The sequence below is a fragment of the Branchiostoma lanceolatum genome, chromosome 11 (assembly GCF_035083965.1).
Source record: "Branchiostoma lanceolatum isolate klBraLanc5 chromosome 11, klBraLanc5.hap2, whole genome shotgun sequence".
Lineage (NCBI taxonomy): Eukaryota > Metazoa > Chordata > Leptocardii > Amphioxiformes > Branchiostomatidae > Branchiostoma > Branchiostoma lanceolatum.
The window spans coordinates 9,270,046-9,297,718 of NC_089732.1; the positions used below are offsets into that span (position 1 = coordinate 9,270,046).

General features: G+C 40.4%; 1 protein-coding gene across 4 annotated transcripts; it reads right to left on the reverse strand.

Moving 5' to 3' along the window:
• Window positions 1-2,655: 2,655 nt before the first annotated feature.
• Window positions 2,656-27,455, reverse strand: LOC136444666 (uncharacterized). 4 transcript variants are annotated; one of them, XM_066442338.1, is made up of 18 exons: window positions 27,329-27,455; window positions 17,846-17,983; window positions 17,300-17,364; window positions 16,855-17,036; window positions 16,249-16,389; window positions 15,648-15,774; window positions 15,160-15,277; window positions 14,512-14,615; window positions 13,820-13,879; window positions 13,415-13,688; window positions 12,845-13,082; window positions 12,525-12,689; window positions 12,083-12,257; window positions 7,021-7,286; window positions 6,173-6,355; window positions 5,430-5,508; window positions 5,057-5,159; window positions 2,656-4,668 (listed from the first exon to the last, which is right to left on the reverse strand). In XM_066442338.1, exons 2-18 carry the CDS (start codon window positions 17,923-17,925, stop codon window positions 4,575-4,577), a joined length of 2,454 nt encoding a protein of 817 aa, XP_066298435.1. In that variant the 5' UTR covers window positions 17,926-17,983; window positions 27,329-27,455; the 3' UTR covers window positions 2,656-4,574. The 4 variants fall into 4 exon arrangements, with proteins under 4 accessions (XP_066298435.1, XP_066298438.1, XP_066298436.1 ...); XM_066442341.1 differs by lacking the exon at window positions 27,329-27,455 and adding an exon at window positions 24,459-24,482; XM_066442339.1 differs by lacking the exon at window positions 27,329-27,455 and adding an exon at window positions 22,698-22,836.
• Between the last annotated feature and the right edge of the window lie 218 nt (window positions 27,456-27,673).

Here is a 27,673-nt window from a genome sequence, read left to right on the forward strand (position 1 = left end):
CTGTGACAAATTGTTGCTACCAGTATTTCACTTCTTTTACATCCTGACTAAAATGTTTGTGGCGGAAAATCTTGATATGACAATAGTTTCCCCCAAAAGCATGCATAATTCGGAAACTCAATCTAAAGCCAGTCAAGTCTTGTTACAAATATGATTACGGATACAGAAACAGATCTACTTGTGGACGAAATCGGTGAAGAAAATGAGACACCTATAACACAAGTTGTCACATATGGAAGCTTGCACACAATCAAATCTGATCTGCTGAGGAATAAAGAGTATACATGATTATCGTTAAACACGTGCTATACAGACCATCTTATATATTTGTGACACTGGGGGTCCCTTGTACACCCTAAGTTGAACATACATTTAGACGGACATAAACAGCTGCACAGACGACAGAATCAAGGATTCTAATTTCACCTGATCGTTATGAAAGCCTCCGAGGTAAACAGTGGAAATCAAGGGTACAAAATGGGTTGTTTGGGGTAATTTGCACGGCAATGCCTCAAGTCGATCAACTCTAGACCAGACATTTCTAACATGCCACAGTCTGCTGTTACACATGAATGCAGACTCTCTCAGCATACAAACTAGAATGACATACCGAATTCAGTGCTAGCTCCTTGTAGCCATATAGAACCTCACCATTTTAGCACACGATCAATTTAAGACTAGAGTAACCACACCAAAGATTGTCTTCGTAAAAAGGCTACCTGTTCGACTGGTTGAAATAAACCGATCCCGTCTGTCATCAAAATCAGCAGTTTGACAAACAAGAGGGTGAAAGCAGGTTCGTCAGTTTTTTGCATGTCTGAGTTTTTATTTTACATTTATAAGTTTTGACGGAGGTAGGCGGGGCTATGGGTTCGGTCCATGACATGTTACAATCCAACCACCGTAACAACGTTAACATGGATTTTTCAGCACTGGCTTGACATGTCTAAAATCCAATGTATCACACCCAGACCAGTCTAGATCTATCAATGGGGGCGACGTACTGCAGCATTGAACTAAATCTTAAGCATGAATAGCACCATATCATTCATAAATTTACCTGGTATAGTCTGATTCTGGGGTGAATATTACAACAGGACCAGTCGTGGCAAGATGTTCAAGTAGAGTAGAGTAGAGTCTTCAGTCAGGTAGGATGCTTTACATCCAGTTTGGTAAGTAAATCCTTATGAGAATGCACGATCCTCAGACCCGATACAGACTGGGAAAATTTTCTGGACGTACCACAACGACATGTGCTTATAAATGGAACCTACTACAGTCCGTAGGCTAGACAGACCGAGTGGGTTCCTCCCACCAGGACAATTACACCTTTGTTTCCTCAGGGCACTGTGTTGGGCCCGCTCCTTTTTCTCCTCTATATTAATGATCTACCTAGTATTGTGGGTTCCAGTGTACGTTTGTTTGCTGATGATTGTTTGCTTTACCGGGTCATTGAAAGCACCACAGATGCACTGGGTCTACAAAAGGACCTTGATTCACTGACCCGGTGGCAAAACCAGTGGCAGATGTCATTTAATACTTTAAAGTGTCACACCCTCCATATAACACGTAAGCGCAAACCAATTATAGCACAATACTCTCTTTGCTCAGAGAATCTTGCAGGTGTCAAAACCACCCCATGGCCATATCTTGGAGTCCATCTATCTCATGACATGAGATGGGACACCCAGATTAGGCATGACACTGGCAAAGCCAACAGAATACTAGCGGTCATTCGACGCAATCTGTGGTGGTGCCCTCCACGAGTGAGGTCTACGTGCTACAAATCGCTAGTACGACCACACCTGGAGTACAGCGCGACTGTCTGGGACCCCCATACTTCTGGTGGGTCGCAAGCGCTAGAAAAAGTACAGCGCAGAGCTGCGCGAGTGACCGTTGGTGACTTCAGATACACCAGCAGTGTATCCAAAATGCTCGAAGACCCTTGCTGGCAGACAGAAGGCGTGAAGCACGTTTATCTACACTTTATAAGATTTCCCAGGGTCTCATCAATATCCCACTTGAACAGTATCTTGTGCCAGTTGCCCACAGACGCACCAGAGCTAGCCATAACCTTAAATACAAACTCACTTCAGCACGTACTGATTGTTTTAGACTTTCCTTTTTCCCACGCACGGTTAAGGAGTGGAATACCCTGCCGGGGCATATCGCACAAGCCCCGTCAGTGGAGGCCTTTAAGGCCGGGCTTGCCACCCTGCCATAGCCCGTCAGGCCAGACCTACCCTCAGTGATACCCATTCAGGGGGTTTTAGAGGGTATCCTAAATGAAGATGAAGATAGATCTATCCATGTTTTGTATCTGTATAGCCGGTGTAACCGCCCTTCCGCGTAACACACTTTAGCATCCATTCATGTTGGGGTAGAAAATCGCAAGGTTTTCTGACCAGCCAGATTTTGTGGCAGCAGTCCACACTAAGATTTTTCCTATAAGCTGTTTTATTCATTAATTTTTATTCATTCAATAAAATACTAGCACTATTCAGTAAATATAAAACAACAGGTGTAGAAAATTGCAGCGTATTCTGACCAGCCGGCTTTTTTGCAGATTTTTATGCAAGCTGTTTCATTCATTCATTCATTCATTCGTTTGTTTGTCTGTTCCTTCATTCATTCAATGAAATACTATTCAGTACATATAAAAAAAAACATTGGGTATATTTCACTGAAGGACAATATCTTAGAAAGCATTCGTTGCACATTAGGAATATTTGACATATTTCTTCAGAGAATTGTTCTTTTACAAAAAGCAAAAGTTGTTATATCATCTAGTCTGATGGATCTGATTACATTGTAACCATTACTTGGATGTGCATATATATATATGTGTTATGCAATGAACGTAAACTGAAACAGAACCACAATTGAACCAAAACCTAACCTTAACAAGGACCAGAAAGGACTGCAGTAGATGTTAAAAATTGGAGGGAGGAATCAATAAGAGTTTACTGATTTGATAAAAGAGACAGAAGAAGTATTGACATTGACACCAATGATTTAAACCCTTCCACAATCCTTTCTGGTCTGATACAGTACTATGATAACATGTAGTTCACACAAATGAAGGAAATCACGACCATAATCACTTAACAACACAAAACTCTGTTTAGTTTCCCATGTGCAGAGAGCCTACACACGACTGTACAATAACATATAATTATATCCACCTGTGTCATTTATAACCAACAAAATGTCACATCAAACAAATCACTAAGGCTGAGGAAAGAGAATGTTGTGTTTCGGATTACTTGACCGACCCTAGCAAAAACCTGTGGACCCTAGTCTTTTTTGGGGTGTGCGACCGCTGGCAAGGGATATGAAATTTCTGATCTGACATCTGAATGATGGAATTCGAAACAGTCTTTCTGCATTTCACACCCTGTTAACAGATTAAGGCTTTGAACAGTTGATGTAAGAATGTGAAGTTAACATTGTGCGTCTTTGTTAATTTTTTCTAATTTAATTTTTTTCCTAGACATAATAAACTTGTATTGTTTGCACTGGTCTCATCTAATACTTAGTAGCAGTACAAGTAAAATCAGTCTCTTTGCTTCAGCAATAGAAAATCTGTGCTCTAGCTATATAGTAAGTGATAATTCGAGCGAGCATAATATCTATCTATCTAGGGTTTGTAAAACACAAAGAAACATCAATGTTTAACACCATTGCACTTAGCTCTAGTTGCCTATAAAAGCATTCTCATTCTCAAAGATTTTGTACAATCATCACTGATTCCATGTGTCAAGAACTTTCCTTGAATTGTTGCAAGGTAAGCAGATTAACAATGACCAATCACAACACATCAAAATCTTACATCACACACTGCCAGAAATCTGGCAGTGAGGTCAGAGGTTAAAAAACTAATGCTTTGCATCTTTTTAACAGATTGTCAATCTTGCAAAACAGCATTTGAAATGCATTGGAAAGGCTGTTCAAATGCTGTAGAATTATTCATTTTGAAGCAGCTAAATTTGAGAGAGTTTAGAAAGAAAAGGTAGAGAGCAAGGTGATAAAACTTGACCACAATGGAACATATCTACATGTATCCAGGCTAGTTAACGTGCATGTAGACTGAATATATTTCCCCAAATTACAACAACACTTGAAAAATCACCAACTTATAAGAGAATCAAAATACCACATTTTCAAAATATACACAGGAGGAATGAAGAGAAGGATACTGTCATAATAAACATGCTCTCTGAAGGTGATATTCTCAAGGTTTGTAGGAAAACATTGCTTTCATTAAAGTCACTGATTGAAATGGTAACCACTCATGTTATACATGCCACGACTATCCATGCTAAACAACTGCTGATGCAAAGCTTCTCTATTCTTTTGTTCCATCTGATGGTCTCAGCTTAGTTGTAGAGGTAGTAGAAATACATTTTATAAATATTGTTTTTTAAAGATTCCATGGAGTATCTTTAAAAATTTTGACAACTCAATCTTATACATATTACCTAGGGGTCACACCTTCCTGCTAAGAGCGAAAATCTAATCTATCAGTTTGATCGATTGATAAGCCACTGGTAGGAAGTCATCTGTTGCCATGGTTACAACTTGAGCTTCCAGATGGTTGCCATAGCAACCTTGGGCTGGCCCTGAGAGTTCTGTAACTGGTACTCCTGTTCCTCCAGCAGATAAAACCTGTAGCAAACAAGCAACAGAAAGGTAGTTTGTTGATCCATCAGCCTGCTGGTCACTGTTTGGCACCAAATTTTGTTTTGGTTACCGAGTTAGGCATGCGCAGTAGGGAGGAGGTAAAATTCACCTACATATTCACTACGCGTCTAAGCTAAAGACGCGGATCTCATAGGCAATATGACTCTTATCCGAACACTATGTTATGTTATGATATTTCATGTTAGCCTATTTGTCCAAATCCAAGGTCCAAATGGTCAGTTAAGCCCCCTTCTTTCAGTCTAATTCTAACAACTTTTTAGGTAAGAACTAACAAGAAGTTAAACCTTCTTGTTAGTAGTTACCTAAAATGTGGTTGTGTGTCACACTTAGGTACAAGTAGATGTGAACTCACTTCTTGTCCAAGTCAGCTGAAAGTTCATCTTTCCCGAACTTCTGTGAGATCACCACGACGATCCCGTTGTCAGTGACGATCTCCCACAGCCGCAGCCACCAGGCTGGTGGGGACAAGAACAACATGTCAACATTACTGGATTACCACAATGATACACACTTCTAGCTTTCCTGCGCGATGATTGGCTCAGCCATAATGAATTTACATAAGCTCTATATAAGGCAAGGGCAGCCTGATTACAGGGCAGTGCAGACATAGACTCGTCTGTGTTCCCTTTGTACTTGTCCTATTCTTGCAGCAATTTAAGTCAATAACAAAGATTGCACTATTGCTGAAAATATAAAGGGTTCATACAGAAGTCATTAACTCTGACCTTTCGGGTTGCTGACCCTGTCCAGGAAGTCCAGCAGGACCAGGTCGACCTTGGGGATCTCGTTGGGAACCCAGGTCATCTGGATAAGATGGCAAAATTTAGTAAAGGTTAGATTCCGCCCAGTACACTACAGAAAGAGGTTGAATGTGTTTTATGTGTGCAGTCTATGTGCATGCTTGTTTGTTTTTGTGTTACCCTGTGTGTGTGTAATCACACATGTATGTATGTATGTGTGTATGTATGTGTGTGTGTGTGTGTGTGTGCAATCACACATGTATGTGTGTGTGTGTGTGTGTGTGTGTGTGTGCTGTCTCCAGCATTTCTCTTGTCTCATCATTTTTTGGGTGCCTATGTTGTTAATTTTCCTTGTTAAAATGGTCATTTTGGGCTTGCGAAAATACTTTTCCATCAATTTCATGTCATGAAGTTCAGACTTTCTAGACGGAATGGGTGAAAGTTTTTCCGTCCAAACAAGCAAATTTCCATCCTGGGACAGAGGGACGGATCCTGGAGATACTAACGTAATTCCACCAGGGTACATCAATCCGCCACCCTGAAGTGAAAAGATACATCTAAACAGATCTCCAACACAACGTCGCCAGTATGATGCACTCCTTGTACTGTATATCTAAACTGTCCATACCTGGGGAGTGCTTCTTCTAGAGATCTCTCAAACACACTGTTTTTCAAAGTGGCAGATTTATGTAAATCAGCGGATTTATGTTAATGGAGGTCCTTCTGACCTGTTTGAAAGTCAGCCTGTCCCTCTGCACGTCCGCTGGAATGTTGACAGTGATGGTCCCATTCTCTGTACGGGGCTTCTTTGCATCGTTCTCCGAGACAGGCGTCGGCCAGCGAAACTCCCCCGTCTTCTGCAGCGTAATGGCAGCATCCAGGTATCGGGCACAGTAGTCAACACCTATCACCTGCATCAAAACAATAACATTGAAAATAGTGAGCAAAAACAATATATATCTCTATAACCTAGGGTGTCTAGCATAGGTTACTGATGTTTGGCAGATGTAACTGAGGAACCCAAGACAATCACAGCTACAAAATGCTTTCAGGTACAATACATGTATGTGTCGTTTTTGCTTTGAATTCTTTTCTTCTGGGAGGGGAGTTTGGACTTCCGTTCAAAGTGCAAACTAGGTATTTGTATTTACAATGATTCACAAGTTTCAGTGTCTTGTCAAATATACAAGTGGCAGTGAGAATATACTGTAATTCTTGTTTCTTTCACTGTTACTTTATGTTCACTGTTTTCACGGTCACCTCAGTCTGCTTCTCTCCTCTTTTTGGACTGACCTCACAAACTGACTGCATAAGATGCTGGTGTTGGGATTCTATAGTAGTTAGCCATTGTTCTTGCTCCCAGTACATGTATCACTATTAGGATTCTATAGTGCTTAGTCATTGTTCCCAACGGGACTGGCCTGTTCTCACCTAAGTGACCTTTGAATATATGCAGTGGAATTACGGCATTCACTGCGTAAGGTTGTGTAAGTGTCTCCTCTCACTTTCAACACTAGTACTAGAGCTGGTCATGAGAGTATGTAATATATGTCTGTACAAAAACTTGAGGACGAACCTCCTTGAAAGTTTTGGCCAGCTGGTACCCTACTCCACCAGTCCCACATCCCAACTGCACGGCGTTCTGGAGCGGACAGCCATAATGGTTCGCCTTCTCCACACAGAAATCCGCCAGGGCCTTGGAGTCGTTCTGACCACCATCCCCATACTGCAGGGCCAACATGGCCGCTAGGAACTCTTCTGTTTCGTGGTGGAACTGTTTGTTGGTGCTCGCCATCGGAACGACCTCCAGACCGACTGTTTCTGGCACAGTCAGGTCATTTTCTGGTTACCATGGGGATAGATTAACATGATTAGTATTCCTATAAATTTGTGTGGTGGAGAGAAGATTGGGGTAAACATTTTCTTTTGGTGACACTGGAACAAATCTAAAACAGTAGAGTTATTCTGCAAAGGAGCATCCACATCAATTGTTGGGTCAAAATATTGAATGCACAACAATGTATCTGCACAACCTCTAAACATGAGGGCACAATATATTTTCACGGCAGATTTCTTCATGAAAAAGAGTGACTTTCTAAAAACGATCCTGTAATTCTAAGAATTGTTTTGACAAAGAAATTCAGCTCAAATTTTAAATAGAATTTACCAGGGACACGAAAATCATAGCAAGCAGTTGCATCAAAATGTTGTGCAAGTGAACCCTTCTTCAAACAATGTGGAACCTCTGTTAGAAAGGAAACCTGGAGCAGAGAAACTGCAAAAATAACAGACACCCACAGGTGATTCCCTTTTCTGCCATATACAGAAGGATTGCTTGAAACAGGGACAGTTCTTTCTCCCTGTGCAGTTAGAAAACCCTATTCTTGCTGAAAAGTAGCAGAAACCCAAGATAGTACGGCATCGCTTCAAATAAACATGTCAGTTACTCGATGAATGCTGGACACGACAAATGCAGGAACCACTGCAGCGAGTTGGTTAGGATTAGGAAAGCAGAAAATAATAAGCGGACAAATGAGCATACATGAAGTTTCAGCACAACTTTCACAAGTTTGCAAAAACCACTGATCATTCAACATGCTCTAGAAATTAGAAGCATTTTATGACAATGATCTGCACACACAATGTACATTATGAAATTATGACGCCAATATTCTGGTTCCTTCTGTTTAGCAGAAGGACCAGTCCATGTTTTTGAAGTTGAAAGAAAAAACCCAAGTCCAACTGATTTACAAGGGCCATGAAGTTATTCAGACAGATGTTGAAATAATGACAATTGACATGCAGGTTCTACATACACTTTGAAAGAGACAGGACACAAACAAAACTTCTTTGATTTCATAACAATGAAAAATGTCTCCCAAAAGACACCTCAAAACAAAACTGCTCCTCTAGAGCAACAGTTGGAACATTTAAATCTTGAAGCATAACTAAGACTTGCTATTTAGCTGTAACGTTGGGTAACATAAATTCGCGGGGTACTTAAATTCGGGATTTTTCGAAAATGGGGTATTTAGGGATATGTGCTAGATGCAACATCAGTAATACCGCTAGAAATGCAAACTTGACAGACTAACGTATTCAGAACACTGTCTGAAAAGCTTCGATAACCATGCATTCGAAGTTGGCTACGTCAAAAACTCTCCGTCCCTTATTGTCACAGTCTGAGGGCTTCGTGGGAGAATTATACTACATAGTTGTTCGCTGGTTTATAAGACAAATGTCACATCCGCTTCCTGCTCAACACAATTATTTACAATACAACTTATTAGAATCTCTTTTGCTAACCTACAACTGGACTCTAAGTGTGATTAATCATCAAAACGCCTCTTTGTTGCTGCAACCAATTGCTACGGCACTACGGTGAATTTTCCCGCCGCCATATTCGTTACCCAGAATCCTGCTATTCGGCAGACGACAAACGTTGGCGAGGAACACTTTTTTGTCTGTTGTGTGTGATAGTGGACTGATGGCGATATTTTCCTCAAAGTTTGCTCTTAGCACAAGCAGAAACACATGGACATAATAGTATTACCATTTCTACGGCATCCAGCTAACGCCCCGATGAATAATGTACAAATTTCCATGACGGTGGGGGTGAACTTTGAGTGACGTTCTACCGACTCAACACACGGGTTGTTCCAGAAGGCCTGATGCGTGCGGTACGGCCGTTTTTTCGTGTATTCTTTTTACTTAAAAATATCTATATCCATAGAACTCTCCTCAATCCAAGGATGGAACGAATAGCTGCTGTATAAAATGTAATTAGCAGTAAGATATTCAAGACGAATCTTCTCTCCCGAATTAATGTTCACACCTGTCCGACAGCACCGTCATTGTGCTTGCGGCGGACGGTAGTTTCAAGTTGAAATATTATGGTGTCAGCACGACTAGAGACAAAATCTACCATATATATGACTAGTGCAAAGATAGTACATGATACTGACAGAATAATAGAAAAAAAGGATGGTTTATTGTTCTGCTAGATTGATTTCAGTCAACCATTATCGGAAAAATCCCGAATTTATGTTACCCAACGTTACATATCAAGAAATAATGATAGTGGCATCTGCTGAAATTATGTATGTGAGAGGTCACTTCAGCATGGGACTTGGTACTCATCTTTCAATATTTTTTGATCTCCATCAAGAAAAAATATATTCTTCTGTAAATAATTGTCATAGAACACGACACCGAGCTTAAGTTATAAACGTCAACATTGTCTTCGAACATGTTAGGAGTCAACACTGCGGATACATTTTCAGAACAATCTCAACAAGTGAATGTAAAGAAATATCATACAATGAGTCAAACAAAGCTGTCACAACAAAACAGTCAGTTTCAGGACGGCTCCATTTTTCCAGCAGGGGTGCAAGGGTTACGCCGAGGACAACTTCAGTGTCATCGACGTTACATGACTACGACCTGCGTAGTTTTCCAGCAACCAAATATGACGTATCTAGAAATACCTGTACAGGAGATTTTGATCGGGATGAGTTTGATCGGGATGATATTGATCGGGATGTAAAATTAGGATCCTTTGGGGGAATCCCTCGCAAGTCCGGGAAAAGGCAACGTCACAGGACCAGCACAACCTGTTGGGTACAAACTGGACAGACAGCAGATATGGGTAGGAGGAAATACAGTCAAACCTGTCTGTAATGGCCACTCAAGGAACAAGTCAATTCCGCATTACCCTGTAGGTGTTTGTTGCCTTTTGTTCTAACATTTTCAAAACCTTTGAAACAGTTAGTGAGATAAGTAGCTGTGAAGAACAATTTCAAATGTTTGTGACAAAGACTGAAAACAAGTCAAGTGGCCACAATGGCGTGGTGGCCCAAAGAAAAGAGTGGCCACTATAACAAGTTTGACTGAACGAAAGGAACAGAAATCAGGTGTTTATTGACATAACTGACAATGCTGCATTGCAATCAAGTTTCAGACGTCCAAAGGACTCCAAAATGTTTTTTTGTACAGAGTTGTTAGATATTAACAAGCCATCTTGAGATTGGGACTGATATTTGATAATTGCACATACAACTGCAAAAATCATGTTGATGTAAGACATGGTAAGTATATTTCTTTTTAAAAACCTTTTGCCTACTAATACAATGTAAATGGCTACAAAGCTTATGTCAGCTGCATGTAATGGCAAAGTCGTATTGCACTATTTGATAGTTTTAGCCAATAGAAGTAGCATCATGCTTTATCTCAATAGTGGAGGAATGTTTGTTGTCAGCATCTCATTTTCTTATTAATAAGTTTCTCTTACTGTAACTTGTAATTTTGTCTTTCTTAATTAATTTTTTCTCATTTACATCTACTTTCAGTCCCATTAAAATATTTCTTTTCTAGTTCTTAGTAATCTTTGTTTAAAAACCTGGGTTTTGAAATTCTTTTTTTTCAAACTGCAACAACAGCGAGATATGATAGCACATGCTTTCACTTTATAACAAACATCATGACGAGGTAGGGGTTTTAAATGGAGGCATGCATTTAGTTTTGACTTGCATTTTTATCAAAATTGGGAAAAGAAGACAAAAGAGGAATGGATTTATAATGTTAGGTAAAAAAGGGAAGAAAATGTTCTGAAGATTTCGCTCAGTTTTGCTGTTGTTATGAAAAATAGCACTGATGTCAAATTCGAATGAAACATTAACATTTCAATACATTTTGGATCGTAATGTCAATAAAAGCAATTCTATAGATAAGAAGACAGCATCAATTGGAAGCTAAACGAGATGTAGATAAATTCATGAAAATTACAGAAAAGGAACAGAAGAAGGTAAACGAGTGGAGTGTTCTGTCTTCTCAGTGTCTTCAGCCTGTAGAGGAGAATACTGTGCGTTAGCATGCGAGAAGGAGCATTAGACATAAGGGTGGTTTCACAACTCAACATGCCGTTTCCAACCAACAGGATTTCCATTCCCACAAAGATGACTCTTTTACACCTATATTGTAAGGAAAAAGGCCTAGGGGATGAGCTGTAACTTTATGCTCTGTAACATTGGAATCTTATAATTGAATATCATCTACCTGCCCTTCTTTGCTAGTAGGATTGTGTTATGAGAAACTTTTTTTCAGTTGGCAGGTTTTGGTCTTCCAAATAACTCTGAGAGGGTCAAATCATGTCTAAATAACCGGATTACATTTTCAAAAGATTCTCCCCCTTGTTAGACAGGGCTGCCTTTCAAAGTATTTTGCTGTTTGAGTGCTGTCTAGTTTCTAATTCAGTTGTTAAGAAGGAGCATTACAAACATATGATTGACCTTCTAATTCTATATTTCTGCGTAAACCATCATGTCTACTTTAATCCCAGGCATACTGTACTTTTTAAAAAATACGAGACGAGGAAGATGCATAAGCAAACACGTACGAAATGCAACATAGCAGGCACCAGTTTCTATTTCAACCTTTATGATGGTTTTTGAACGACCAGTGTTTGTTACAGCATTTTTCCGCTTGTCAGAAACCTTCATGAACAAAACTACATCGAGCTTCCTTTTTCTTTTAGATACAATTAGGGTACATGCTTTATTTTGGAAAAGGCAAAAGTTGTGATACCACTCTACGTGTGTGGGGTCAAATTTCAAAAACTTGCTACGCTGTATTTGTCTCACCTTCCACCCCCGCTCCTAAAATGTACACGTCTGTGTTCACCATGACAACGGGGGACTTCCCGGCACCGGGCAGAGTCCGCGCCACGCGGAAGCCAGCATGTTGGTAGAAGTGGCGGCGGAAACCCATGCGGGAAAAGCGGGAATTGTAGGTACCATCAGAGGCCCAGGAACCGCCCTGAAACAAATATATAGTAAGCCTTTTCCACTCAAAACAAGTTTTAAAGATTTTGGCATAAGAACCCCAGAAGGTCCAAGGAGCAGGCCTTCTACTGATGATGAGGAAACAATATTTTCTAAACATTTGGAAGTTTAAACATTCCTAGCAGTGAAAATCATGGAATTCCTGTGTCGAGTTAATACCAATTTAAAGAATCAGGTGGTAGAAATGTTTCTCCTAGTAAACATGAATGAGACCTGTCAAAGTTTCCAAGAACTTATTTACCAACATGAGCCCATGACGGGCATCGAAGCAGGGAGATGCATAGTCGTCGTACAGGTGGTGCTGCTTGTAGCCAGGCAGGCCGTTAAAGTGATCCTCCACCCACTCCCACAAGTTACCGTACACGTCGTGGAAGCCAAGATCATTGGGTGGGTAGAGGTCAACAGGCTGCAGTGGGGAGACAGAATGTGTACCCATGAGATTCCTTAATTCTATTAAGTCACAGCACACAAACAACTGTTAGAAATGTAAGTCAACATAATTTCTGTAGCTGGTATCATATCACCACAATATGACTTCCATTGAAGCCAATATTGCCCTACCGATGATGACCCAAAGGTCAGCCTAAAGTTGGCCTGTGGATCCTTGTGAAACACAGGGTCAGAGGTCACACCCTTGCTGGGGTCGCCCAGTGCTCCGCCCTGGATCATGTTGAACTCTGCCTCCGTCAGCATGCGGAACTCCGGACCTTTCCAGGCGCAGAAAGCGCGAGCTTCGTGGTAGTTCACCACCGTCGGCCAGTCCCAGGGCATCTCGATCACGTCAAACATCACACGCAGCCTGGGGCAATGAGGAGAGAGGGTTGGCAGGTTTAACAATTAAATGCTATAAATTTCCCATGAGGTACATGTACATGCAACACATTCTAGATCTAAAGGAATGAATAAAAGATACTGTGGATCATTCGACGAAATAGTTTCTTGTCCATTATTTATTTGGTATTTGACAAATCTTTAAATTATTTTAAAATAATTATTACTTAATAACACTGAATAGTTTTGCATATAGTTTGCAAAAGTCACTTTGGTTTAGAGATATTCTAAGGTTAACATTGTCTTTCCAAACTGCTGGATGTTTCAGTGAGAAATACAAGATATATTAAAGGAGGTTACTTGAACTCTGGCTGACACTCATTCCCCTTCTGCTCTCCATTTGTGGTGCCATTCTGGTGTCCATTGCTGGTACCGTTCGGGTGTCCATTGCTGGTACCGTTCGGGTGTCCATTGCTGGTACCGTTCTGGTGCCCGTTGCTTGTTCCATTTTGGCCCCCATTTGGAGGACTGATATCATTGTCATTGATATTTGGTTCACTGTAGGTTGTGGTGAAGTATTCCGGCAGGCAGTGGGAATGGGAAGAAATGACAGCCCCACAGCCGGACTTACAACCTGAAATGTTATAAACAAATTTTAAAAAAAAACATACCAAGAAAATACAATAGTTCTTTTTACACCAGCCGTTCATTGTTGATTGATAAAAAGTATGAAAGTCAATCACAGGATCAAAATTCCTCTCTTACCTTTAGTGCAAACCCAGAAGGCGGGGTGTCGTGCTTGACGGAAACATCGCCAGTTCCAGCCTGAAACAGGACAAAGTGTCGTGACTCAGATGAAGGGTAGTGGATGCTATCTGAAATGTCCAACTTTTTAGAAAATCTATCCAGTTGCTGACTTTATTTTGCATCACATAATCACAATAATGTTCTTGCCTGACTAAAGCGTGCTCCTTAAGCGGCCGGCCTGACTGTACCGCCCCCGGGAGGGGGTCATTAACCCCAGCCAGCGAGAGATTGTGTAAACACAGGCTAATTATGATCTTCCTGATCAACCATCATAATCAGTGTCCTGACAGATATACAGTTGTTAAAACAGCACAGTAACTGTACATGTCGATGCCTTCTATCAATGATGGTGCGATCAGCTGTGTATGTGATATACGACTTTATCCTTTGAGACTCAAAATCAAACTTTTATAACAGCTGAAGTGTGCTGTCCTAGATTGTGGACTACCATTTAGTTTGAGGTAGCAATTATGTCAATTAGCAATTATAGTAATCTGGTTATCTGACCAAAGAAACTACAGACAATTCTACAGACAATAAGTGAAGTGATTAATCATAAAACAAATGTGACAGGGTCCTTCCTATTGGTGGAGCTGAACTATCAGAAGTATATTTTACAGAAGTGATTTGACCTCTGCCCTTTGACCTACCTTCCTTTGTCCAATAGGAGGAGTTCTCGTACCCTCCTTCCTTCACAAACTGCAGGAACTCACGGTTGGTCACCTTGAACTTGGATGCCTCAAACGTTGGAACACTGCGAGAGAATTTTGAAATGGTAGTTAAAAAAGATAAACTTCACTTTTTACAGAGTGACTGTCAAACAGAAATACCACAAGGCAAAAGGAAAGTCACCCTTGCATTTTCAATGCTATAATTGATAATCATAATAATTTTAATGGTTCTTAGTAGCAAATGTGCTAGATGTTGGCACATCGGCAACCAAATCCATAGTGTTTTTTTCTTGCACGCTGTTTAGACAGATTAACCGAAGAGGCTCGGTGGGTGTCACTCCACCGCCATGGTAGGAATATCGTGTCAAGTGCCTTTCCCAAGGGCACAGCGTCAGGGCGTGGTGAGTATTAAACCCGGGACCTATTGGTTCTGAGACACTCTAACCGTTGCGCCACACCGACGCCAATGCCATGGGAGAGTGAAATAAGATATTGCACTATTGAGTACATTGTATATCTGTATCTGTACACCAGCTTTGCAACCTGTCACATCTAACCTTACATCTACTGTCTTGGCCACACACATGATGAAATTTTCACTCTAAGTCTAACAGTCTCCACACTTACTTGAAAGTTCTCTGACCATACTCCACACACCAACCATAGGAAGGGAAGTCCTCTGGTTTACCAAACGTCACCTCGGCCCCCTCCACACGTAGTAGGGGGTTCTTGTTGATACTCGTGCCTGGTGGTAGAAGGGGTGAAGGTAGGAAGACTATTAACACAAGTATCAACAAGCCAGTTGATTTCAATTGTGATGGTGGAATGCCTTTTACAATACTTAATAGCACATTCAAGCATTGAATAATCATTGAAGACAGTCCTCAAATGTAGTGAAAAAAGAGGTTTTGAAACTTACTTCCAAAGCATAATAAAATTTGGAAAATCTGGACAGTTAGAACAGCATGGCCTCAACATAGATTACCATTAATCTTTTTATTGTTAAAAGAAAATCCTGCTATATTTAAGTTTCAAGAATTAGATAGACTAACATTTTCTTCTGTGATGTCAATGTACAAAATAACCACAAGAAGAATTCATGACATGCAGCATACCTGTGGTCTCTGGAGCGTACTTCCACTTGGGCGGGGTCGTTACCATGGTGATGGGCATCTGCCTGATCAGCACGGAGGACGTCTCGATGTGGATCTTCTCGTGCTCAACACCCATCATCACCGCCCACTGGGGGAAGGGCAGCTGCAGTTAGACTCCTATCTGACAGCTAAGGTACTAGTACTACCAACATTTGTTGTTCTGTAGACATGCAAAATGCACAGTCCAGCTGCTGCTCTTCGTTCATTCAGACCCTTGTAGTACCTAGTGACAGGAAGGACAGCAAGTTGCCTTGCTGTTTCAGTAGCAGGATACATTTTTACAGCAAGGGTTTGCTAGCTCTTCCCCTTTTACTCAAAAAGGTAGGATTTCATTTTGCAGTCCTTCTGAAACACGGATGCAGCCCCAACCGAGATGCCCTTACCAGGCTTATGCCAGGGTCTCCTAGTTACCAACTAAACGGATCCAAGAGCTCAACTGTGAGGCTGCTAACAGTTGAGCTACAAGGACATCCCTACGCTGCTGTTATATAAACACTATGCAGTATGTATCATAGTCACACCTGTCTAATTTTTTTTCAAAAAACCATGACCTCTGACCTACCCATGGGCTGTCCTGAGTGATTGGCAGCTGGAGGGGCGTGTCCTTGATCAGCTGGCGGATGCGATTGCGCACCAGGCGACGGAACTCAACCGTCTCCTCCAGTGGAGGCCACTGGAAACTGCCTCCCATACGGTAGTTCTCCTGTTAGGAACGAAGTTGGCAAACATCAGTGACTGCTTAATGTCCAGTGTTCCCTGGATTCCTTATTCAGAGTACATGTAGTGTAACAGATAAACTACTTATTTGTTCACGTTAAGGAGTGGACCGGCCTGCCCCTTGACAGCACCCAAGCGCTGGCACACTACAGAGAGGTGGAGGACAGTGTGCTCAGCAGCTGCAAAGCGCCCCCACGACCATCCCCGGTCATGGGACTGGTAAGCGGCATAGAGGAGAGAGAAGCATATTGTTTTCCTAGGTTATTATTCTAAACAAATATCAATTAGAATAAACCATCTTTAATACCTTGTAGCATTTATCTCGATGAACTGTTCGAGTTATGTCAGTAAGAAATTTAGGATCACTTACTGACAGCAGACATTCAATTTTTCTTTAAAAAAGCACTTCTTTAAAAAAATCTTACAATCTGACGACGGCGTCGATCCTTACCGTGTCATCCCAGGACATTTCGTCTACTCCAGTCTCGAACATGGTCTCGAAGTCCAAGTTGACCCTCTCTGTCATCATCCCTGCCAGCATCAGCTTGTTCACGAACACGGTGGCCGTGTGAGCGTAGTAGAAGATCAGAGGCAGCCGCAGACGGTCAGGACACTTGTAGAAGGCATCTTCATCTGGAAAAAGGAAAGAAAATTTAAGTATATTCATCCTCTTTTGGATACTTTCAAGCAAAATTAGTCATAGTACAAAAGGACAGACAATTTGTGAATGTTACATACTTTTAGCCACAGGTTTAAGTACCACAGTAACCGCTGATTATAAATTCCCAGCATTAACTGATCAGGAAGTTGTGTGTTCAAATAAATTTTCTTCTATCCTTTTTAGTCTATGCTCTCTTTTTCCTTCTTTTTGAACAACAATTTCACAGCTAACTTACCCTTGAGCCCAGTGAAGAGGCTTTCGTTCAAGTCAAAGCTGGCTTCAAAATACTCAAGGATGTCACTGGAAAGAACAGCAAATAAGATATGTCAAACAACATAACAAAATTGACACTTTAAAAAAATATAGTACATGATGCAATTTACACAATGCATGCAAAATCTATTCCTGCTGATGACTTAATTTGCATGCCACAAGTAAAGACTAAGTACATTTTACATGAACCAGTAGTGAAAGTTATAATCATGACACTGCGTGTAGCATATACAGCAAGCAAAGATCATGTGATATGACATCACAAAATCATGCATATATGACAAGTACTGTTTTGTAAAATTTCTGTCTTCTTTTGAATCAGATGGATATTACCAAGGAGATTAAAACCTTGATATTACCAGTAACAAGAAAACAGCTATCATTAGAACATGGCAGCAACCATATGTCATTAGCAAAGAAAGCTGCAATTCTAAAACACCGCCAAGAGGCTGCTATGAAGGATATAGATGTATCTACCTCCCATAGTAGTTCCTGGTCAATTCCTTACCTTTTACTACAAGAGGAGAGGTCCAGAGGGGCCATGCCCGTGGTGCGGTACTTTCCTGTGAGCACTTTGGTCATCGCCATGGTGATCAACAACTTTGTGTCCTCAGGATGCAGACAATATTAGGGAAAGTTCGACACACTGAAGGGGAGAAGAGACAAAAGAGCATGTAAGTTAAAGGCATCAAGAGCACTTTACAAGGCTTGAAACTTGAATAAAAAAAACTCCAATTTCTAGTCATTCCTACACATAGTAAGTTTCAATAACACTATTATATGTAATGGTATAATACCATTACATATCGATATTAAAGGAGCAAAGATACGATGTCGTTGTGTGGTGAGAACTGATAGAAAATCCAAGCCCTAATAGACTGATCCTGACTGTCCATCACAATTAACGGTTCGACCAATGAGAGAGTGACTGCATGTCCGTCAAATATTTGCATTTTTATGTTTTAATTTTGCAATTCTATCTTTTGACGGAGGTGGGCAGGGCTATGGTATCGGTCTATTTAAACTAGGCGCTTGAAACTAAAAGAACACCATGTAGCTTAATTTTGTGCCGCTTTTGAGCACTTTTGATAAGAAATCCGCACGCACATGTGGTACACAGTGGCATTTTCAATTTCATAAAGACTATAGCAACTAGAAGATTTCCAGTTTAAGCCTCATGAAATGGTATGAGGTAATTGAACTATGCATAATAACCCCACCCTTAGGGCACCTGCCAGTGTGAGTTGTTGTCTACACAAGGAGGGTCTATTTAATTACCTTTGCCAAAAAGGTTATATTTTCGGTAGCATTTGTGTGTGTGTGGCTGTCTGTCTGTCAACAAGATAACTCGAGAAGGTCTGGATGATTGTATTTATGTTCTTTTCCCTGCACTTCAGTTTTTTGCCCTAAGTAGGTAATTACCAACATATGACTTTTCCAATTTGTGATGTTTATAACCAGTAAAAACAGCAATATACCTTATAACACAACAGTTACCTGCAGAATGTGGCTTACAAAATGTATCAGTAATGCTAGGGGGAAACTGGATGTCTTGGTCATAGAAATGTGAATCATTTCTCTTCAAGAAAACCACCTGTCCAAATAGACTCTCTTTTTCAGGTCCCCTGTGTGATCTTCTTGGGCAGGTTTGACTGCATACTAGTATAATTAGTCCACCCGAAGCGATCTACCAGTGGACAGTATGTCTACACCAGGAGGATCTAATTAGTATAAATTGTGATGGATTTTATATAAATAGGACATTTAAGCAGGTCTTGTGCAGCTTGTTTTTGCACAGTTCTGAGTTCACAAACATCAGAAATACTGCAACACAAAATGAAGATGCGGATACTTTAAAAACAATTTGTTCTCGATAATATTTCAAATTTTCGGACACCTGCATTATACTGCACACAACCACCTGCATTGTGCACTGAGGCCCAAGGTAAAAACAATGCTGTACCCATAGCTACATTCAGTTGTTTCTGTGTGTTGCAAAACAACTTACTGCATCAGGTGGGGTAAACAATCTGGGTTTGCTTCTTCACCAAATACCCATATACCCACATGACAATTTGTTTTTGTCATCAAATATCTTTAAATAGATTTGGAAACAAGACAAACTTTCTTGTTTGATTACCCCTCTTTTTAAAAGGGTCATCCAATAAGATATTTGCCTGTTTTGTTTGTCAAAACCAAAGTTTCAATTGAATACCTGACTTAAAAGTCCAAAAGGGCCAACAGGTAAGAACGATCAGCCATGATAAACCATTTCTTCTTGTTTCCTTGTTAAAAAGACAGGAAATCAAGGACTACAAATCATTTATATTAACCTTCTCCCTGCTGCCTAACTCTGTAAGTGTAACTATACAACAGAGAATAGAGTGCCAAACGGCAAACGGCTACTTCAGTATGCTAAAGGTTAAAATGAACAACACTGGCTGTTTGATACTTGTTTGAAGGGCGTATTACCAGAGTTGTAGGTCACTTTGTACAAGAGTCATGTCATTCACTGAAGAGAACAAAGTTCGGTCAAATTTTTCATAGTGGGGTTGCAATCGTGTGTTTGGCTCAAAACCCAGATCTAGAGGTCATTGGTTCGAATCCTGTCATGTCACCGAAGTTGTTTCCTTGGGAAAGGCACTTTACACGACTTTCCTCACTCCTTCCAGATGTAAAAATGGGTACCTGATTTCAGTTGGGGAGGTAAAAGGCGGTGGAAGGAGAGGGCTGGGCTCCGCCTTCTAATACAGTACTAAAGACTATGGGACTAATTCCTTTACCTAATCCTTTTCCAAATGTTTCCACCATTTCTTGACAAATCCCTTTAAACTTTTCCTGGCTCACCTGGAGTTAAACAGCTCATTACAACAGTTGGATTCCATATTTTCTAATCTGCTGCTTACGTCCAGGTGAGAAACACATTTATCTTTACACAGTTGTCTGCACATTAAAAAAAAAAGTCATCCATAAAGTGTAAGATTGTGAGCGACACAAGTTGGCCACAAATTTTCTAGAAGCTGAAGTTATTACTTTTTAGAATAGAACCCTACTAGCTATTTGCAGCTTAAGCTAAGTCCAGCTGAGAAAAATATGTAAGATTGTAAGTTAAAACACCTGAAGGAACTCCAGGTAAGAAACACACCCACCTGCACACAGTTGCCTGTACAATGAAAATGTGTGCATGGTGCGTGAAACATAAATTAATGTGCTATTTCAGCGACTCTGTGGCACATACCATATATGCCCCATTGGAGGAGACACAATCTTATTACTAGTATTATTTTTTAAGTCAAAGCTGTTCAAGTCTTACACCTGCAGCAATGCCTATCAAAAAGATATATTTCAGATAAAATATATAGAGCAAAACACACTTTGTAACTTCATACAGCTTTTTTTATCGATATATAGACACACTTTTTACTCCCATTCTTATGCTCTTTTCCCTTTACTCCAGGCTCTAGTGATTTATCCCAAGTAGTCTTACCAACATGTGACTTTTCCATTGTGATGTTTATAGGCCTGGGGAGGAAATGTTGTGTTTCCAAACAGAGGACCTCTGACAAATCTGTAGCATCAGTGCTGACACTCGGGATGATTACTAGTAATTGTTTTCAATTACTGCATGGTATTGTGGTCCACATCAGGCAGGAAGGTCTACCTTTACTTAAGTGCAAATTTTGATGGTTTATGGCGGGTTTTTGCACATTTCACAAACATCAGAAATACAAAGTGATAAATATGAAACAATATGCTAAAAAGCCAGGGTTTACACTAAATTACAGGCTATAGACATGAAGGTTTTGTTCTTGACAATATCAAAAGTTTACACCTGCCTTGTACACACACAACCACTCTCATTTTCTTTCACCTTCATTGCGCATTATCAGGGCGCCGGTAAAAACAAAACTGTATCCATAGCTACAGTCGCACTGTTTCTGTGCAACGCAAAACAACTTGCTGCGTCATGGTAGGGTGAACATTCAGGGTTTGCGTCTTCATCAAATACCTTTAAATAGATTTGAAAAAAAGACAAACTTTCTTGTTTGATTACCCTTCTCTTTCTGAAAGGGTCATCCACTAAAATATTTGCCTGTCTCTTTTTTCCGAAACCAAAGTTTCAGTTGAATGCCACACCTCTTAAGTTAAGTCAGTAAAGGGTCAACAGGCTGGAATAAACAACTATGACCAAGCATTTGTTGTTTGCTTTGCCCCTTGTCAAGGTCAATGACTTAGAGGCACATGATGTTTTTCAGATCAATGTACTGCTGGAGTCATGGGAGTCAGATTTTGCAAACTTTCTGCCACCAAACTCACCATCAGAAACACAGGAAGTCAGGAACTACCAAAAAAATGTTTTGTTTTGCCTTTAACATCACAACATTTGGTAAAAAAGTGCATCAAAACCTTTGTCTTATTATGTACATTTTATGCCAAACACCATCCAAAGACCCTGGGTAATAAAAGCTGCAACATTTGTTTTTGCATCTGGTTACTAAAGATATGGCTATAAATTCAACGGTTTTGACGATAGATCACACTTTATTAACAAGTGTAGGTCAGAAATAAAAAGTGTATATTTTGTTGGGTATTTTAATCATCATTTTGAAGGGTGTATTGTTCTTACTATGAGACCGGGCACGCCTGTCCCAATAAGGAACCGTCAACTTTGAGTCTTTTTCATTTGACCACGTTGTCTTCCAATGCATCATTTTCTCCACTATCTTGAGATCTTACTCTCATAATGAGTCATAACCATGCGATCTGAATGTCTCCAGATCTGATAACAATCCCCCCTTACCGGGCAGCACGAAAACAAAATGCAGGACATTGTTACTTTGTTACTGTATAATATATGTTTGCAAACCTCTCTGTTACATAATAGATCAGTTGAAATGCACTTAAACAAGACAACAGTAATTGTGTGATGGGGAGATAAAATCTTGGACCCAACTGAGGTCTCTTAAAGCACTTATTACAATGGATAATTTGCTAGTCAGTCAGGGAGATTTTAAACGTATAGTTTCCAAATTGTTAACTAGCTATTGGATGACCGCTAACAACAGATAGATGTCTTCAAAGTCAAGCCAATTGATACTCTATACCCTGCTGTGGACCAGTACCACAGTTTTCCCTTCCACAACAGAATCAATTCTCTCACTATTCAAATCCCCTAGCCTTAAATTCTACACACAATTCATGCTGTTTGATTTACCTCCAGGCTTAAGCCGAGTGTTGACAAACAGCTTTTATACATTTTTTGTAGCTGCCACTTCCTTGACTGTCAGATTCTAAGTAAATTAACAAATGTTAGCGTTGTCCTGGATGATACGCCTTGTCAAATAAAAAACACCACATACCTGTAAATTGTGTTGCAGTTGTATGGATATGTAGTCTAGGACAGTATCATATCCCCTTGGCACCTAACCACACCCCTTTCATCCCTGCTTTCATTCACACTCACAAAGCTGGATAGCTGCCAAGTAATCTGACACTACAGTCCCTGACCGCACACAGGTAAAGACTGAACATGTATAACCGGTAGGCAATGACTAGGCATTTTTTCTTTATGCGTGAGAGCAACGAATGGCCTGGCTTAAATTCTATGGCAACTGCATAGCTGGGCTCGCTTTTTTCCCTAGCATTATTTGCTTTTGGCACATAATGTAATATGATATGTCCATAGCTGCTGCATTTTTGTGGCTAAGATGTTTGACAGTAAGGGCCAATTTACACACTGCTTGTCTAGATATCTGGACTGCAGATATCTGCCAGGCGACAGCTTTTTTCTGTGTCTAAACAGGAATTTTATGGTCTCAATGAGGGTTTTGTTAGATGTCGGGAAAATTTCAGCCGACCACTCTGAAGCATTCGCCCGACAACTCAGCGGGAGTCCCCGACCGCTCCAGCCGGACGTCTAAACGGAATGTGTCGCGTAGAAGACATCTGGAGGTCGGGGTTCACGCTAGTTTGCATATTTGGCGGGCGATAAAGCGGGAAAACTTCTTAGCATCAAGGACCATTTGTTCCCAAACGGACGACCGACATCTTTCGTGATGCCAGATCGGTCGGTGGATCGGCCCATCCCCCTCCGCCACGACAAGGGCAGCGAGTAGGAACGCAGCGTTGATTCTGACCGGTCGCTGTCGTCCTCCCCGGTACCTCAAACGCCTCTTACGCTCAACCCTTGCTTGCTGCCTCATGTTTAGCCACACGCGAGTCAGATAAAGAAAGAATACCATATTCATCATGACGAAAAACACAGGCAGTTCTCCCGCCATTTTGAAACGCGCGCAAAAGGTTAAATAGGGTCACGAGTGCAATCAGCGCGCTGCGTGAGTCCTGCGGTACTTCCTGTCGGTGTGTATAAATGCGTCCAGATATCTAAGGCTCAGATGTCGGCGGATTTTTAGATATCTGAAAAAACTCTGTATAAATTGGGCCTTAGTTAGCAGTTATGCACACACAAACTATTAGGTGGTTATAAAATTACACGTACACTGAAAGGATTTGCCACACCTCCACCTCCATATCTAATCTCAGGCGTTATCAGAAGCTCTTTGTCTTTCTTCTTTCTCTAAGGAGATAATGTGATCTTGTGTACTGATAGTCAGGCAAAATCACTTGTTTCAACAATGTGCAAATCAGAATATGAACCTAATAATAGTTATGAAGCTGTAAACTGTATAAGTATCAATGATTTTCCATTAGTTTTGATGGTTTAAAAATCTGCCATGTTTTTAGGTACTTCATACAGGGTAAATGGAATAAAATTAAGTGTAAAGCAGGATTCATAAAAAAAATGATAATCACTTGGCAACACATATGATGATCAGGTCTGTTCTTCCGATCAATTCACTTACAAAAATAAGAACAAACTATGAGCCACAAATGCAGAAAACAGTGCCTTAGTGAAGATAAAAGTCTGTAGAAGCACTATAGAGTCAAAAATTACCAAGCAATTAAATCTATTCATTCATTCAATAAATGTATTGTATCAGCACTTACCAATTACCAGTAAGTATTCTCTGTGGTATCCACTATCAGTTCAATGTCTCAATACTGTATCTTAGCATATAAACAAAAATTTTCGTAAATAGCTACAGCAAACGTTTAAGTACCTCAGTCTCTATGGTGTTCAGACACGGCTGCATACAACACAGTAACAGAGACCGGTTTGGTTTATCCTCTGCTACCGGAGATTGTATAAAGAGAACAGGCCCAGGTTGTGTAACTAGAGAATGCACGTGACCTGGTTTCCAATGGCTCATAGCAGAGGGAGAGACCACTAACAGTCAGTATTGGGGTGACCTACATACATAGAATTAGCTCCTAAGAATAGAGATTACCATGCTTTTTCAAGGTTTGACCAAAGTAGAGTAACTAACACCATGTTCTTCATTGCAATACCCACACCTTACACACCCCTACAACCACACCCCCAACACACATTGGCACACACCTCCAACACACACTGGCACACACCCCCAAGTTCCCCAACATGCACTGGCACGCACACCCAACACACACTTGCACACACCCCCACTATGTAACCTCCATTTAGTTGTTACTGAATTTCCCCATCTATAAATTGCATAATAGCAATTGATATAGTTACATATTAATGTATTCAGGATCTACTTTTTGAGCATGAGTTGAATAGCCTATTTCATTTAGTTTTGTTGTTTCTTAGACAAACTATAACAAACTATAAAACCTAAGATAAAATAGTGTCAATGTCATAACTAGGCTTTACTACAAGGAAATCTGCGGACGGCTTTTACATACTAATTGCAACAGCTGTTATAACATGTACACTATTCATGTAACATGCAACTTGTGTTTCATTTCGAAAAAAAACAAAGAGAGACGGAAAAGAAAATTTGTGAAAGCACTGCTGGTTCACACATGTTGGCATTAGGGAGGTGAAGGTTATCTTGCATAGCTAGTACGGTCATGGCTATATATGTTATGTTATGTTATATAACTATGCACAGTACATTATATAAGACTAATGTTACCCTTTGTATGCTATTGGAAACACACATGGCCTTTGAGACATGCATACACCAATGGTACAGTCTGGGATTTATCATCAGCATTATCCCTCAGTTAATCAATCATTAACCTTTACGTACACTGGATTACCTACATATTGAATCCAGTGAGAGGTCAAAGGCCAACAAAATAAACCAATCAGGAATACACAATATAGGTTTATCTCTCTCTATTTATGTACAAATAAGAGTTCAGAGGTCTCATACCTTCGTCAAATAATTGTAATAAAATAGATAACTGTTATTGGTCGAACTCTCTTCCCAGCCCCAAAGGTTGAATGACAAGATTCGGTACATCAGACTCTTCAGAGCTTAGAAAAAACTGCTACTTGGCTTAGCTTAGCGTGGGATTTCCCCACACATAATCCCACACATACTGTACATAAGATACACAATAAACATTAATCATTTCATAAAGAAGAAACAATTTATCATACTTTGGGTCATCAGTGAGCCGTAACATTTATATGGGTCATCATCCCGGTTATGGGTGAACAGTTTTCCGAGCGGTGTAAGGATAAAAATAATTTTGTCTTATTACAATGCGAATGAAGGGATAGAAAAGTGCAGCAGTGACACCAAGGAACTGTTACGGGAATAAAATAAAAATATAATTGTTTATTCCTTTTGCCAACCCCTACCAACATATATAAAGATCCATCCACGATTTCAAAAAATAACCTTCCTGATAAAAGTTAACTTAAACCTCTAACTTACGTACAAATGTATTTGTGATTGGCAGGGTTGAAAAATCAGTGACCAACAAATTGTAAGGGTTATACCTTATTGATTTCGCAGTAGAGAGGCACCACGACAACCGCAGAAACTGCTACGAATGTTTGGCGGTTTACGTTATTGACTAATGTCAGACTGGTGGCTGTGCCAAGGGGTCTCTGTCAAATGGGTAACCACAAATATAGAAATTCAAACTTGACATTGTAAAATACAGTGTACTGTAAATTTGATTAAGACTTAACTTCACAATAGGGGTAAAAGCACTTATATTTGAGTGCTGCAAAATTGTTCAAACCATGGGAACCTTGCGCTGATCGCATATGATTGGTATCACCCGATCGCAAACTCAAAGACCTCGAAAACACCTGATTTGTGCAATGTCACGAAAAAGACATCGGGAACATGAATGAATCTTGTAAATGTTGAAATTTTCAGGGTGCTTTGATGTTCGCGGTTTTCACCTCTTCACTGCCAAAATGTAACTAAATTGTTCTGTTTTCTGATTGCCTACCCCCTTGTTTCAACTGCGAACTAAACATTACACTCCATTTTTCTCCCCTTAAATCCACTTGCATTCTACATGCCAAGTTCACAAGTCTTGGTGCCTACGTGCATCTTGGCACTGCTGTGATGATGACAAAGCAAGTTTTTAGTATCTCAACTCCAAGCAGATACTGGAGGGAAGATTGCAGCGTTCTAAACCAACACCATTTTTGCGGAAGCGTTGGTTGTTAAAATGCCGACATGTCCCCAAAACTTCACGATTTTTCCTCGCTCACAAAACAGCGTCATTATCATATCGTAAAGATATAAAAGAAGCCCAATTTGTAGACTCAGTTGTCTGGCCATAGATGATTTATCCCACATCATTGGACACTGCCACCGGCCCCCCTCCCAAACCAGTTGCAAGCCAACAACAGTATAGAAAAACGATCTGATCCATTCTTAACAATACAATTTGTATGGCTAATTGCATGAACAGTGTCTCTCTATACTTGTTGCAATGCTTGCTTGTAATATCAAGCACTGATTTTTGTGATCTCTTCGCGCGTTTTTTCACAATTTCATAATTTTGTCTTGCAGCTAGTGTACCGTGCGGTTACTGATAGACTCCCCTACGTTTCGGTCTTACCAAGGAGGTTATATAATACTGTGCTAACAACATAACGTTACATGTAACAAATTGTAGAAAATTTCACCTGACGCTTCGATGCCTGAATTATGGGGCGGTTGAACGTGGATATGGCCGTTGCTTCCTTGATGACAAGCACGCGTTACACAATGCCCTACCGCCGCGTGATGTCCCGGGGATATGAATGAAGCATGCATGAAGGGGCGTGGTCAAGTAGGCTTCCCTTCTGCCCTCTGATTGGACAAACCATAAGGGTGGTAAGGAGGGACGGAAGGGTAACGTTACCTGTAGGATATCCGCAGGATGCTCACCTGCTCGCAAAATGAGAAATGACAAAAGCTCATGTTGTCTCAACATTGGCCCAACAAAGCTATATCCTATATATATATGTTACAGTAGAGGTGGCGATTCA